General features: G+C 38.6%; 1 protein-coding gene across 2 annotated transcripts in view; it reads left to right on the plus strand.

Moving 5' to 3' along the window:
- Positions 1-15445, plus strand: part of COL5A1 (collagen type V alpha 1 chain) — a 168660-nt gene that overhangs the window by 34595 nt on the left and 118620 nt on the right. For both annotated transcript variants that reach the window (XM_073640747.1, XM_073640748.1), the window contains exon 2: positions 12221-12388. In XM_073640747.1, the coding sequence (XP_073496848.1) occupies positions 12221-12388 (168 nt within the window). The remainder of the gene's footprint in view (positions 1-12220; positions 12389-15445) is intronic.

The following is a 15445-nucleotide window of genomic DNA, read 5'->3' on the forward strand; positions in this document are numbered from 1 at the left end:
AGCACAGAGGCGGCGATTTAGGGGAAAAGTAAGCAGATAGGAGGGGATTGCTTGTCTTCCCCTGAACACCAAGCTTATGGAAAACAGACTTTATAAAACCAGATTTCTCTGCAATCAGACCTCTGCTATGGGCCATACAAGTAAGAATAGATTTACTTTTCTATCACCTGTATGCCCATAGTAGAGGTCTGATATCGCCCAGGGGATGACAGATTCCCTTTAAAGGGATTTTCTGGTTTTGTTTTTTTTCCTATGGGGCTAAGAACTTAGCAGCAGGTAGTTGCTAACTACCTGCCTGTTCTTTCCTGAAGTGATCTCTCCTGGCTTAAGTGGCAACTCTGCTGCCTTTGACCTCACGTCAACAGAGCAGATCTCTCTTTTCCGGGCCGCTCTGTCGACGGGGTGTCACTGCCGGCTTCATGCTGATTGCCAGCCGGCTTCCCTTGGGTGGCCAGTGGGAACCCGGCTGTCAATCATCATGTAGACAGCAGACTGGAAGAGTCTGCGGTCTAGGTTGTCTTTGTAATTATGTAGCGCCGCTGCATATGCATTGGGTGCCATCGAAGCTGACTTGTGTGACTTTCCAGGGGTTAGCACCACCCCTTTGAATTTTTACAAGTAACTTTATAAGTTTTCTATTTTCTCCTTTATGCACTGTTTGTTCAGTACATTTCTAGCATCCGGCATAATACAACTGTTTCTTTCAGGAAAAGTAAAAAAAATTGTCATACAAACTAAAGGCAAGATGAACTCCTATTTAATTGTGCCTTTCTTCTAGTGTCGTTTACCAGACCCATTATTTTCACAGATAATATTTTACATAGCAATCTTGGAGGAAAATGGATAAGGAGATTAGGTATAAATGATAGTTTCCACAGCTGGATATTGACTTTTGGGCCAAATCCTGACTAATGACAGCCCATTCTGCTCTCAGCTGTGCTTGGAGTTTATCACAATTTTTTAATTTTTGTTTGATCACCTGCTTTTTGAGGACTGACCACAGGTTCTCAATGGAATTGAGATCTGGGGAATTTCCTGGTCATTGACCCAAAATTTCAATGTTTTGTTCACAAGCCACTTGGTTATAACTTATGCCATATGACCTGGTCTCCATCATGCTGGAAAAGCATTGTTCATTACCAGATTGCTCCTGGATCGTTGGTGGAAGTTGCACAAGTAGGAGGTTTAGATCCCATTCATTATTCATAGCAATGTTTTAAGGCAAAATTGTGAGTGAGCCCCCTCCCATGAATGTGAAGCCCCCAGATATGAATGATGTCAGGAGGCTTTACTGAATACAGGATTCATGGTAGCGTTCACCTCGTTCTTCTTTAGACAATCATTCTTCCATATGTCCCAAACAGTCTATAGGGGCTTCATCAGATAAAATAACTTTACCCCAATTATCTGCAGTCCAATCCCTGTACATCCAGCAGAATGTCAGTCTGTCTTTGATGTTTTTCTTGGAGAGACACGTCCTTTTTGCTGGTCTTCTTGACATCAGGTCAGTTTCTAAAAAGCTTTGCCTTACTGTGCAAATGCAGTGACACCTACTTGCTGCCATTCCTGAGCAAGCTCTGTACTGGTGTTGAACCGATGCCAAAGCTGAATCCTCTTTAGGAGCTGGTACTGGCACTTGCTGGACTTTCTTAGGCGCGCTGAATCCTTCTCCACAGCAATTGAACCTCTATCATTGAAGTTCTTGATGATCCAATAAATTGTTTAGGGGCAATCTTACAATCAGCAATGTCCTTGCCTGTAATGCCCATTTGATGCAAAGCAATCATGACTGCACATGTTTCCTTGACAATGATTTCAAGCACCAGCCCCCTTTTTACACAACCAGTCTGCTCTTAAAATTCATTCATCATGACCAAATGATATGAGCTGACCTGTCCTTATTACCCCTTTTTCTGAGCTAACGAGAAGATTCCTGGTATGATGTAAGTAGATCATTTTGTGTAAATTTTTAATGAAACCCCAACATAAAAAGTATTTGTAGCCCAAAATACATGTATTTAAGTTAAAGGAACCTGTCATGTCCTAACTACTATGTAAACTGCCCCCATAGCGTTGTTAGTGATGCAATGTGCCACACTAACACGCTTTTTTTCATTAAAATTGGTGGTAATATAATGAGTCTATAACATTTTATACACTTTTATATCCTGCCTGCTCGTTCAGTCATAGGGGTGTGATCCTCGTATTCAGTCAGGGGTGGCACCGCATTCAGTGAGGACTGGCGCCGCTCACGCATTTGAATTTTGCTCCTGGCGAGCACTGATGTAAGTGGGGCGCTTGCGCAGTTTAACATGGCCAGCCACGGCTCCCTGCGCAATGAGGCTGTGTAGTTTCCAGCTTCACTGCGCATGCGCTTTGACAATCGGCTCTCTGTGTGTGCGCAGTGAAGTTCCCAGCTTCACTGTGTGCGGCCGGAGCCGCTCGTCACAGCGCATGCGCAGTGAAGCTGAGAACTACACAGCCTCATTGCACAGGGAGAGCCGCGGCTGGCCATGTAAAACTGCGCAAGCGCCCCACTCACTGTACATCAGCGCTCGCCGGGAGAAAAAATCAAATACGTGGGCGGCGCCAGTCCTCATAGAATGCGGCCCCACCCCTGACTGAATAAGAGGATCACACCCCTATGACTGAACGAGCAGGTACGATATAATTCTATAAAATGTTATATACTCATTATATTACCACCAGTTTTAATGAAAAAAGCGTATTAGTGATGCACATTGCATCACTAACAACGCTATGGGGCAGTTTGCATAGTAGTCAGGACATGACAGGTTCCCTTTAACGAAAAAAAAAATATCCCTATGCACTGTAAAGGATATGAACACCTCCGGGGGTCATTATATTGGGTAGTTTTTGTAGTAGGGTTTCATTAATGAGTTGACGTTCACACACTCATGTTCATCTAAACCCCAATAATCAGCAAATTCCTGTTCTACAGTGGGAAAACATGAAGTCTGGTCACTCCTCTCTATGCCAAACTCCCTGGATATTTGATTCTGTGTGCAGAAATGTCACTAGTATATCAGTCTCACTAATAATTATCTTTTACTTGTATAAGGAAATTTGCGGCCTGACCTGTAGCCTCAATCTTTAGTCATTATAGTAGCCTCCTTCCTAAGAAGACGGTCTGGTTTTTTTTTTTGCCTCTAGGGGATACTTCAGGAATCTGTGTATTCTGTCATTTGTTCATAGTATTTGAAACATGCTATGTACTGTAGGCACAGCAAATAGATGAAGCGCTGCCATATACTTCACTGCAAATGCTGCCTGCTGAAACTGTCCCCCGGAGCAAGAGGGAAGGATGGAAACTAATTATTGAGAGAAATCGGAGCCAGGTCATTGTAGCAACAGCTGCATACGCGCCATTCATCCACATGGACACTCTGCTGTACTTTTTTAGCCAAATTCCTCAAGCAAGAGTTAGTTTTGTCCTTGTGGAAACTAATATTGACACTTCCATTATAGATATCCCACTTACACGTTGACCTGTTCCTCCCTTAATTACTTTCCTTATGGGTACAATTTATATTATTACTGGCATCTAAAGAAATAGCTGTTTCTCTCTCCGGTAGCCTATACCTTCTCCATACATAAGAGCTTTCTCTTCTCTGACTTTGTGGCAGAGGAGCTTTCGGTAGTGAAGGTGCTTCATAAAACGCTTCAATTCATTTGGGAATTTGATTTAGCAAGTGTTCCAGACCTTGCTCGTTGTAATTAGAAACTAAGGAACTGACTGTCCTACAAGATCCTGCCAGTGTATCCTTGGTGTGTCAAGCTTGATGAATATTGGAGAGTGGGGTAGGCTACGATTGTTCTTTTTTTTAATAAAAAAAAAATTGACTGTAATTTTTCCGTAACTGAATCATAGAGCAATCAGATGCAGTAGATAATCTGATAAATCTCTGCAAGGCCTCTGGACTTCATCCAGGATAGCATTCCAGGGAGGGAGAGAGGGCTGATGATACAGAGGCCTACAATATGACAGCGAGTAGGATTAGGTTGGCTGGCCTCTTTGGAGAAGTCTCAGTGTGTTGTGGGAAGTCCCCCAGATGTCTCCTGCAGGCCATGTTTTGGCCTGCTGCCTGGCTGCTGGATGCTCCATTAACAATACTGTGACAAGGGAGACGCTGAGTACATTCAGTGCTGAGGGATATTGCAAATCCAGATGGGACCAAAGATTCACATGGAACTTTTCCTTCACCTCACTCACTAACACCCCAGATCTCTATGTCCTCATTGTAAAAATAAACTACTCATATACTAATCTCTGATAGTAGTTTATAAACCTTTTCTTGAAGGTAATATGTTGGTAAGATCAACCATCCCCAATCACATATATAGGCATGCAGATCTTTGAAATGTAAATCCATTTACTGCTTTATATCTTCTACCTGTTGCTGCTTTTCTGAGTAATTAGCATTTTAATTAGTATGCAAATGAGGTGCTCTGGGCAGGACAGAGCACTTACCTAACTATTGTCTTCCCAGGTTGTTTTCCTGCCCAGCACCAGCCTCTTAAGCTTCAGTGATAAGTCTGTGTAATATCAGGTGCCAGACAAGGAAATCAGGCAGTGAGCTATCAGACAAGAAAATAGGCTGGTGCTGGGGTGGAAAACAACCTGGTAAGGTAGTGATTTCTAAAGTGCTCTGTTACACCCAGAGCACTCAATGCCTCATTTGCATATTTATTCATGCATGTTACTCAGGAATGCAGCAACAGATTGACATGTAAATCCATGGACACCTGTATATTTTCTAAGGCATTTTTATAATAGCTATATTCTTGTACATAGGGAACAGTATTATAGCAGTTATATTCTTGTACATAGGGAGCAGTATTATAGTAGTTATATTCTTGTACATAGGGAACAGTATTATAGCAGTTATATTCTTGTACATAGGGAGCAGTATTATAGTAGTTATATTCTTGTACATAGGGGGCAGTATTTTAATAGTTATATTCTTGTACATAGGGTGCAGTATTATAGTAGTTATATTCTTGTACATAGGGGGCAGTATTATAGTAGGTATATTCTTGTACATAGGGGGCAGTATTATAATAGTTATATTCTTGTACGTAGGGAACAGTATTATAGCAGTTATATTCTTGTACATAGGGGGAAGTATTATAGTAGTTATATTCTTGTATATAGGGCAGTATTATAGTAGTTATATTCTTGTACATAGGGAACAGTATTATAGCAGTTATATTCTTGTACATAGGGAGCAGTATTATAGTAGTTATATTCTTGTACATAGGGGGCAGTATTTTAATAGTTATATTCTTGTACATAGGGTGCAGTATTATAGTAGTTATATTCTTGTACATAGGGGCAGTATTATAGTAGGTATATTCTTGTACATAGGGGGCAGTATTATAATAGTTATATTCTTGTACGTAGGGAACAGTATTATAGCAGTTATATTCTTGTACATAGGGGGAAGTATTATAGTAGTTATATTCTTGTATATAGGGCAGTATTATAGTAGTTATATTCTTGTACATAGGAGGCAGTATTATAGTAGTTATATTCTTGTACATAGGGGGCAGTATTATAGTAGTTATATTCTTGTACATAGGAGGCAGTATTATAGCAGTTATATTCTTGTACATAGGAGCAGTATTATAGTAGTTATATTCTTGTACATAGGAGGCAGTATTATAGTAGTTATATTCTTGTACATAGGGGCAGTATTATAGTAGTTATATTCTTGTACATAGGAGCAGTATTATAGTAGTTATATTCTTGTACATAGGAGGCAGTATTATAGTAGTTATATTCTTGTACATAGGGGCAGTATTATAGTAGTTATATTCTTGTACATAGGAGCAGTATTATATTAGTTATATTCTTGTACATAGGGGCAGTATTATAGTAGTTATATTCTTGTACATAGGGAGCAGTATTATAGTAGTTATATTCTTGTACATGGGGGCAGTATTATAGTAGTTATATTCTTGTGCATAGGAGCAGTATTATAGTAGTTATATTCTTGTACATAGGGGGCAGTATTATAGTAGTTATATTCTTGTACATAGGAGCAGTATTATTAGTAGTTATATTCTTGTACATAGGGGGCAGTATTATAGTAGTTATATTCTTGTTCATATGAGCAGTATTATAGTGTTATATTCTTGTACATAGGGAGCAGTATTATAGTGTTATATTCTTGTACATAGGAGCAGTATTATAGTGTTATATTCTTGTACATAGGGAGCAGTATTATAGTAGTTATATTCTTGTACATAGGAGCAGTATTATTAGTAGTTATATTCTTGTACATAGGAGCAGTATTATAGTAGTTATATTCTTGTACATAGGGAGCAGTATTATAGTGTTATATTCTTGTACATAGGGAGCAGTATTATAGTAGTTATATTCTTGTTCATAGGAGCAGTATTATAGTAGTTATATTCTTGTACATAGGGGGCAGTATTATAGTAGATATATTCTTGTACATAGGGGGCAGTATTATAGTAGTTATATTCCTGTACATAGGAGCAGTATTATAGTAGTTATATTCTTGTACATAGGGACAGTATTATAGTAGTTATATTCCTGTACATAGGGAACAGTATTATAGCAGTTATATTCTTGTTCATAGGGAGCAGTATTATAGTAGTTATATTCTTGTACATAGGGGGCAGTATTTTAATAGTTATATTCTTGTACATAGGGTGCAGTATTATAGTAGTTATATTCTTGTACATAGGGTGCAGTATTATAGTGTTATATTCTTGTACATAGGGAGCAGTATTATAGTAGTTATATTCTTGTTCATAGGAGCAGTATTATAGTAGTTATATTCTTGTACATAGGGAGCAGTATAATAGTGTTATATTCTTGTACATAGGGGGCAGTAATATAGTAGTTATATTCTTGTACGTAGGGGGCAGTAATATATTAGTTATATTCTTGTACGTAGGAGACAGTATTATAGTAGTTATATTCTTGTTCATAGGGGGCAGTTTTATAGCAGTTATATTCTTGTACATAGAGAGCAGTATTATAGTAGTTATATTGTTGTACATAGGGAACAGTATTATAGCAGTTATATTCTTGTACATAGGGAGCAGTATTATAGTAGTTATATTCTTGTACATAGGGGGCAGTATTTTAGTAGTTATATTCTTGTACATAGGGTACAGTATTATAGTAGTTATATTCTTGTACATAGGGGGCAGTATTATAGTAGTTTTATTCTTGTACATAGGGGCAGTATTATAGTAGGTATATTCTTGTGCATAGGGGGCAGTATAATAATAGTTATATTCTTGTACATAGGGAACAGTATTATAGCAGTTATATTCTTGTACATAGGGAGCAGTATTATAGTAGTTATATTCTTGTACATGGGGGCAGTATTATAGTAGTTATATTGTTGTACATAGGGAGCAGTATTATAGTAGTTATATTCTTGTACATAGGGGGCAGTATTTTAGTAGTTATATTCTTGTACATAGGGGAGCAGTATTATAGTAGTTATATTCTTGTACATAGGGGGCAGTATTATAGTAGTTATATTCTTGTACATAGGAGGCAGTATTATAGTAGTTATATTCTTTTACATAGGGGGCAGTATTATAGTAGTTATATTCCTGTACATAGGAGCAGTATTATAGTAGTTATATTCTTGTACATAGGGACAGTATTATAGTAGTTATATTCTTGTATATAGGAGCAGTATTATAGTAGTTATATTCTTGTGCATAGGAGCATTATTATAGTAGTTATATTCTTGACATAGGAGCAGTATTATAGTAGTTATATTCTTGCAAATACCAGACAGTATTAAAGTAGTTATATTTTTGGGCCACAAATGTTTGTCATTGTTCAGGCACTCAACAGCGGTTTCATGTTGTCATAGGTTTCTTGCATGTGAACTCCATAACCAACTGGAATTGAAGGTAGTGCATTGCCATTATGCAGCAAGATGGCTTTTAGGCTTGTTATGGATGAATCGATGAAGAGCCCTCATTCCTCTGCATTATAACTTATCTTCAGAGTTTCCATTAAACTTTTGATGTTGTTGCATGCCACAAGATCGCCCTCCATGAAGAAGCATTGGACAAGATCTTTATCATTGTTGTCGAATAAAGACATCTGAACATCACCGGCTAGGAGATTCCACTGCTGTAGCCGGGATCCTAAGAGGTCAGCCTCACTCTTGGGCAGATCCAAATGTCTAACAAGATCGTTCTGATCACTTTGTGTTATAAGGTGTGGTTCAGTTGAGTTTGCTGAAAGAAAGTCTGGATAATGAGAAGAAGATGCTTCATGACATTAAGTGCCCTCTTTTCTCACTTTACTAAACGGAAAATGTTTCCGGTGCTTTTGGAACCAGCAGTTCTTCTGTATGTGGTACTGGGTGTATTGTAGATGGAATGTTTGGATACTGTAAAGTCCACTTCTTTCTTGAAACTCCTTTCCTAATAAGGGGGCACCATGCAGAAATGGCAATTGGTAGTGTGGCAGAAATGATAATTGGTAGTTGGTTGGCTCTCTCCAGATCATTGGGACTGCAAAAGGCATAGAATGCTTCTTACCATGCAACCACTGGGTAAGATGTGAGGCACATCTATTGCTGCATATATATGGAGCCCAACTCTTGTCCTGATCTCCTATTCTGCAGCCAAAATACAGGTTGTAGGCTTTCCTTATCATGGTACTCAAGTTTTGCCTCTGTGATGCAAAAGTTACTCCTCCGCATATGTAGCAAAAACTATCTGCTTTTGTTAACGCAAGAACGAGACATATCTGAAAAACATAGAGAAGCATGTCAATATGCTAAGAAACTAATCTAAGAAATCCTAAAACCGTATACCTTACACAGAGAGTATTTATAAAAGCAGGTGATGCAACTGTAATTAGGATTACATAATCTGAGTTAAGTTGGAGTTTTTTTGATTGGTCACCCTAAGATGATAGAATACTGAAGGCTCAATAGACTAAATAGATGATGTAATAGACGAGCTACTAATAATGCAATAATGATGATGAAATAATAAACACACAATTTTTCTATAAGCCTGCATGAAAGGTATCATTAATTACAACCTCCTCTGGATTTTGAAAATTCGAGTCAATCAGCAAGTTTAAGCATCATATTCGTTTTCAGCACCACAAAATTAGTTGAGTTCAACTGTTTTTGTCTCTGAAGCATTTGGCTGTAGAGCAGCGTATCCTGTCTATTTCCTCTATTCCTGGCATGCACCATGACTCCCAGGATAGAAGATCAAAGCTATATTTTTAGGCTGTCATAGTAGTCACAGCTGTTAGGTTGATGAGCTGGAGATGTAGTTATCAGCTTCCAGAATTTACTACTTTTGGGAAGTCAAACTTCTTTGGTCCCTGGGAGGAGACGATAGGTAATACACCCATACATTTCTTAACAGATGGGGAACCTGTTATGTCCAAGTATTGTGTTGTGTTTGGCTGTTGTGGTGGTGGGATGTAATGTCTGCAGTTTGACAGTGGGGCAGATTTATCCTTGCAGTCTGATTTTTAGCCAGTGCAATCTTATTCTAAACAGTCTGAAAGTTGTCGGACAAGGGCTGATCGTGTCTCCTACAGATAATAAATAGGGTGCAAGGCATGAAAGTCAGTTCTTTTTTTGGTACAAATTGTGACAGTATTCTGACACATTTATCTTAGTAAATCTTCATAATGTACTTGTAATGTCTTAATAAAAGTAAAATCTAACGCTTTGTTTAAAATTCTGTCAGCATCAACTTTTAGACTTGTGTTTATTAAAAAGTTGTGTTACAACTTATGTATCTGCCATTTCCCCTGACCCTGAGGTTGTTACTCAGCTTTTCTAGTCTCTTGCGGTATGTATACTGTTGTATACATTGAGACATCCCTTCTCTTCTCTATCTCTTATAAACGTTGCCATTCAGGAGTTAGTAATTGACAACCCTTCTAGTAATTATGAGGTCAGATTTATTGGTTGTCACTCTTCTATAGCAATAACAAAAATTCAGATTGTTTTTTTTTTACCTTACAGAAGGAACATTGTTACTGATGGGTTTCTTTTTTGGTGATGATTTGTCATTGTGATGTGTGATAGACGTTGTCATGTCTTCTTCTGCTTCTAGCACTGATGCATAACATGCCAAGTGTTAGCAATGCTACCCTAGTGATATCCCTATGCTTACAGCTCGGGTCTTGCTGTCATTATCTGATATGACAATTGTTGCCTCCTGTCGTGGAAGTGTTCATTCACTGGGGCAGTGATACTTTTTGTATTTTGCTCTTGCGTACTCTACACATTTGTATGTGTCCATGAATTAAGGAGCTCCACAAGTTAAAGCTCCCTGTAACTTCCTATTCTGTTCCTCCTTGGTCCCATGTGGCTGACTCCTAGTGCCGTATAGAATTTAGATGGCCTCTACCTACAATTACATTGAATAAGGATGCACTGAAATGTCTGCTCCAGAAATACTAAATTATTTTGGTAACCTAGTCCATATAGAGGGGTCAGGTCTATCGATTATAGGGCACGTTTTGCAAACTGTCTAGTTAAATGGGACACCCAGCAAAGACACCATGACTGATAGATGGAAAGACTTGTGTCACCTGGTTTTTAATTCATTTATTTTATCACAATGTAATAATACATATTCCTCAAATTCCCCCTAGCTCAGCTGTTACTAAGCTTCCATAGACATCCAGTCACTTGCCCTCTGTTCTCTACCCACAACTCCTTCTCCCCGGTCTTATCATGGTGACTTGATGATGGTTCTGCTGCGGACTAGCCTCACTCCCAAGTGATGATTATAAAGTTGGCACTTGTGGTCTGTATGATTTGGCATTGTGCCATTACCTCGTGTGCCACATAGCCATGGCGTAGTGCTGTCCACAGTGCAGCATTATAGGGCACTTCTCTTCGCAATGATTTTAGGTATGGGTAATAAAAGCCCCTTTTTCAGGTAATAATGTCTGCATGGCGAAAACACTTATCTAAAGAAAATCAGAATAAACCACAACGATATTGAATGTGACATTTTGTTATTTTTTAGATAATTGAGAGAGATATTGCTTGCTTTAATATATTTTGCCTCTTGATTGATGTGGTAATCTGCTTCATTGTTCCGCACCATGGCATGTAACAAATTGTGGATGTCACTGGAAGCTTTGTAGTGCCAGAGATGTATTAATTCTCCGTTCCCAAGCTGACATTTCTCCTTCGTTATGTATGTCCGCATTATCCTCTGCAGTCAGCCTCCAACACATGGCAGCCGGGAGAGATCATCATTCAATGGCTTCATTTTCTTATCAATTTATGTCCTTCACACAAGTGCATGAGGAAGTCCTGACTTACTGTATGTGAAAGATGCTTTAAAAAAAGGTCATTTAGTAGATTGGGCTAATTTTCTTTATTCTTCTTAAAATTTTTGACTGTATTCAATATATTACTTCTGTTTGGTCTGAACACGTGCTTGCTTTCTAGTGCCGCACGTGTTCTGCATGATTTATCACCTCTACTAAAAATGAAAAAATAGAACTTCTGAGCAAGTATGAATACATATAATGTATCATCTATTATTTCTGCCAGTGGAAATGTAATGTTTGGTTACCAGTTCAATTGTGGTTATCTTTTGTGATAATTACAGAGTCATTACTGGGACTAAAGTTCTTTCATCATTATCTTGGCATGATATTCTCTGCCTCCAAAAGTTTCAGTCATTTTACCCCATTTCCTAGAAAAGTTCTGTATTTTTCTACTGATATGTACTGATCTGTGCTTTGTGCTGGTTGTGCTTGGAATCCTGATAACAAGATCACTGCATTAGGCTACTACATTGTATAGATAGACCTAGGTTATCGGGCGGTGTTGGCTGCTTGCAGCTGACAGTTCTGTCACTGCTGCTGACTTTATGAAGCCAACTGTGTAAGAAAGTGCTAACACTATGACAAGGCCTTGGTCAGCTGCTGCTTTTATTAGAGGTACAGTTAGAATTAGGTATGAGGTGGTAAGTCAAGTTTAGATATTTTCCACTCTTGGTGTCCTTCACAAATGATACAAGACTCACTAGAAAGAAGACCTTTGCATAACTTCTGCTTGGCCCGGAAATCCCTGGAGCCAACAGCAATTTCTCAATGAACCTCATAAAGCCTTTTCATAGAGTGTTTCAGGATTGTATGTCTATAAATTGGACTAAAACGATTTCTGTGTCTCTCCTTCTCCGACAGGTGAACCCGCAGACATTTTGAAGGTTTTAGATTTTCACAATTTACCTGATGGAGTCAAAAAGACCACAGGCTTATGTTCGAACAGAAAATCAACAAAGGGACCAGATGTGGCATACAGAGTGTCCAAAACCGCACAGCTCAGCGCCCCTACCAAGCAGCTGTTTCCAGGTAAGTCCTGACTTATTATGGGATAGGATGGGACTTACTGTTCTATATCACCAAAATATGGCTTCAAACTATGCCCAGATGACTTCAAGTCTATAATCCTAAGTATATCATACATGGAAATCCGTTGTATTAAAGTTTACATGAGTAACGCTATGTCATAAGTGCAATGATATTAATCCTGTGGCTGTTGCCAATTTTGTCTGCTATCGAGCGACCTCTTGTTAACAGCAGCTTGGCTGTAGAAGATGATTATTCAGCTTCATACCATTTATTTTTGCAATAAAACGTTGACCCCCTATAAAAGAAAGCTGCTGAAATCAACCTTTCATTGTGCTCAATTTTGCCCACTTAATAGGTGAATATACCTTTTGTTCACTGTGTCCTCTCATCCCGCACATCATTTCCACTTTAGAAAAGTTAATTTAAATAATAAAGTCAGAGTTTTCCTGATAATGAGCTGTGGCTTTTTGTTCTGGGCGCTAAACATTAACCTGTGTGAAAAAAAAATGACGGCAGGTTCCTTAATATACTGCCTTTAAAGTGAGCCCCTTAAAGTGAGTCCCTTGAGCCCAACTGAACTCTGCAAAGCCTTGAGAAATGTCCTGTGTTTCAGACTCGGGGTTATTACTAGATTTATGGTCTTTGATATCGTCCCAGAAGCTCCATTATTATCACACAATATGGTAATATGAACAAGTCGCCATTACTAAATATTATTTTTAGAGCAGTTGGAGCTTCCTTTGTCTGAAGCAGAGCACCAAATCCTCTGCTGTAGAATCTGCAGCCCCCTCTAAGAGAAGCTCACTGAGTGCTGCTTTATCAGTGCATAAATACATGAAGGACCCCCCATAGTGGTGGATGCAGCCAGAAGCATATTTACTATTAAGGCTGCGTGCCCATGATCCATAATAGCACCGTTTTGGACGCAGCTCACCTGTGCTGCCTCCAAAACGCTGCGTTTTACAGTAGAAGCACAGTGGATGAGATTTATGGAAATCCCATGGCCACTGTGCTTCTATTTGCCGTCACGTAAACTCATCGGCGGTGTGGCTTAACGAGCCGCAGCATGTCAATTTCTGTTGCGAAGACACTAGTCTCCGCAACAGAAATTTCCCCAACAGAATGTATAGGATTCAGTAACTCCACATGTGTTCAATGAACACATGCAGATCTACCTGAGTAATTGGACGCAGCGAAAATATGCTGCTTCCAAAGCGCTGCTACAGCCTGATCGTGGGCACATAGCCTTAAAGGGAATCTGAAGGTTTTTGCTATTTAATCTGAGAACAGCATAATATAGGACAAGAGGGTCTTATTCCCGGGATGTGTCACTTATTAGGCTGTGTGTTGTAGTTTCAATACAATCAGTGTTTTATCCTCCATCTATGAATCTTTCGATAAGTATAAAGCTTACAAGTTTATTAGGAAGGTTAAAATGAATGAATAGTACTTGAGACAAAGCCACATAAACTTAGCAAACCTTTGCTTTTCGGCGTATAGCCTTAATCATGGTTATAAGCTAGCGGCTATTCACTGACAATAAATATTCTAAAGCTCAGATCACATGTATATGCGACAGCCAATCACAATGGCCTGACACAGTCAGTATATAGAATTAAGAACAGGTGTATTATAAACAAAACTGCATAGACAGTGACGCCACTTACATATATTGTAAAATAAGATCCTGTCTAACATTAAGACCTGAAGGGGTTCTTGTTTCCAAGAAGAAGATCCAGTTGGATTCTTGATTTAATATTTTTCTCTTAATATTTCCTCCTCTGATTGGTTTATATACTTTTTATCGATACCTACAAATTTCAGTGCCGAAACGTCTCACCTATGCACACAAGAAAAGTGTTTGGAAACCGCTGACTGCAGCTGAATTAACGGTATCTGACATATGTCGTCTTATCCGTTTTAGGGGGCCCATAATTCAGCCTACATATTGGAAGTTACCAGTACAACATTCCATTAGATAGATATATGACATGGGATGTATTACAATTAATAACATTTTTAATAGGAAACATTTGACCAGTTTTATATGACGAAAAACCCGTACATTTCTGAGCGTGATCGCATACAATCTATCATGTTAGTATTAGTTCAACGATAGGGATATTTTTGAGAATATCAGAAGGGTGACAAGATTGGGCCTTGTCATATTATCAAAAATATCCCTGGCGTTGAACTAATACAAACCAAAGATAATTGTTCATATAATCAAGATTTTATTACAGAATCTAAAAAATATTTTTTTCAAGACTAAAAACAAGAGCCTACTCTGATTGGATTCTAAACGGAGATGACAATATAGTCAGAGGAACTGAGCAAAACAACCTATTAACTAACAAAAATAAAAACAAAAAGGGGTGTTAAGCCTGTCCAAACAAAGATATGAATCTGGGCATGTGGTGTAGCGCATAATAAAGAGAAAGTATAAAATATTATCTGTAAATATTGGCAATCCTCTATTGGCCATCCTATCATCAAATTGTCCAGTAACTTCTTATCTGATTCCTGAAAAGCTGGAGGAGAAGAAAAATGGCAACTTTTAGGGTAGATCGACTTGGATTTTTTTTGGCACATTCCTGTGAATATTCAGTGCCGATATGTGCATCGCCAATCGCCCTTTATTTGTGTTGGGAAATCCATGTTGTTGTTCATATGGACATGGATTTTTCCTCCACCCGGGATTTTCTGAACAGCTCTATTGAATATGACTAATTTGTGTGTGGGCTCGCTTACAGTTCAACTGCAACTCTGCTGAAAATACACAACGGGTTTTTCTGACTTAAAAATGCAGTGTGTGAATTACCCTTAGGCTATGTTCACACGTTGCGTTTTTGCTGTGTTTTTTTTTTTTTTTACAGGCAAAATCTGCTCTCTTGGCAGGAATGAAGCTGCTTGCAAACAGCAGGTTTTGCTGCGTTTTTCGGAATCGCAAAGTTCAGCTTTGCTTCCACCACAAAAACATGAACACAGGTCACCAATGCAAAGACATATGTTCCTGAAAAAATATACATTACAAATATAACAGTGGGGGGGGGAAGT

Source organism: Phyllobates terribilis, unplaced genomic scaffold, assembly GCF_046119375.1.
Source record: "Phyllobates terribilis strain yellow unplaced genomic scaffold, ASM4611937v1 Scaffold_7__3_contigs__length_470593459, whole genome shotgun sequence".
In the NCBI taxonomy this organism is placed as follows: domain Eukaryota; kingdom Metazoa; phylum Chordata; class Amphibia; order Anura; family Dendrobatidae; genus Phyllobates; species Phyllobates terribilis.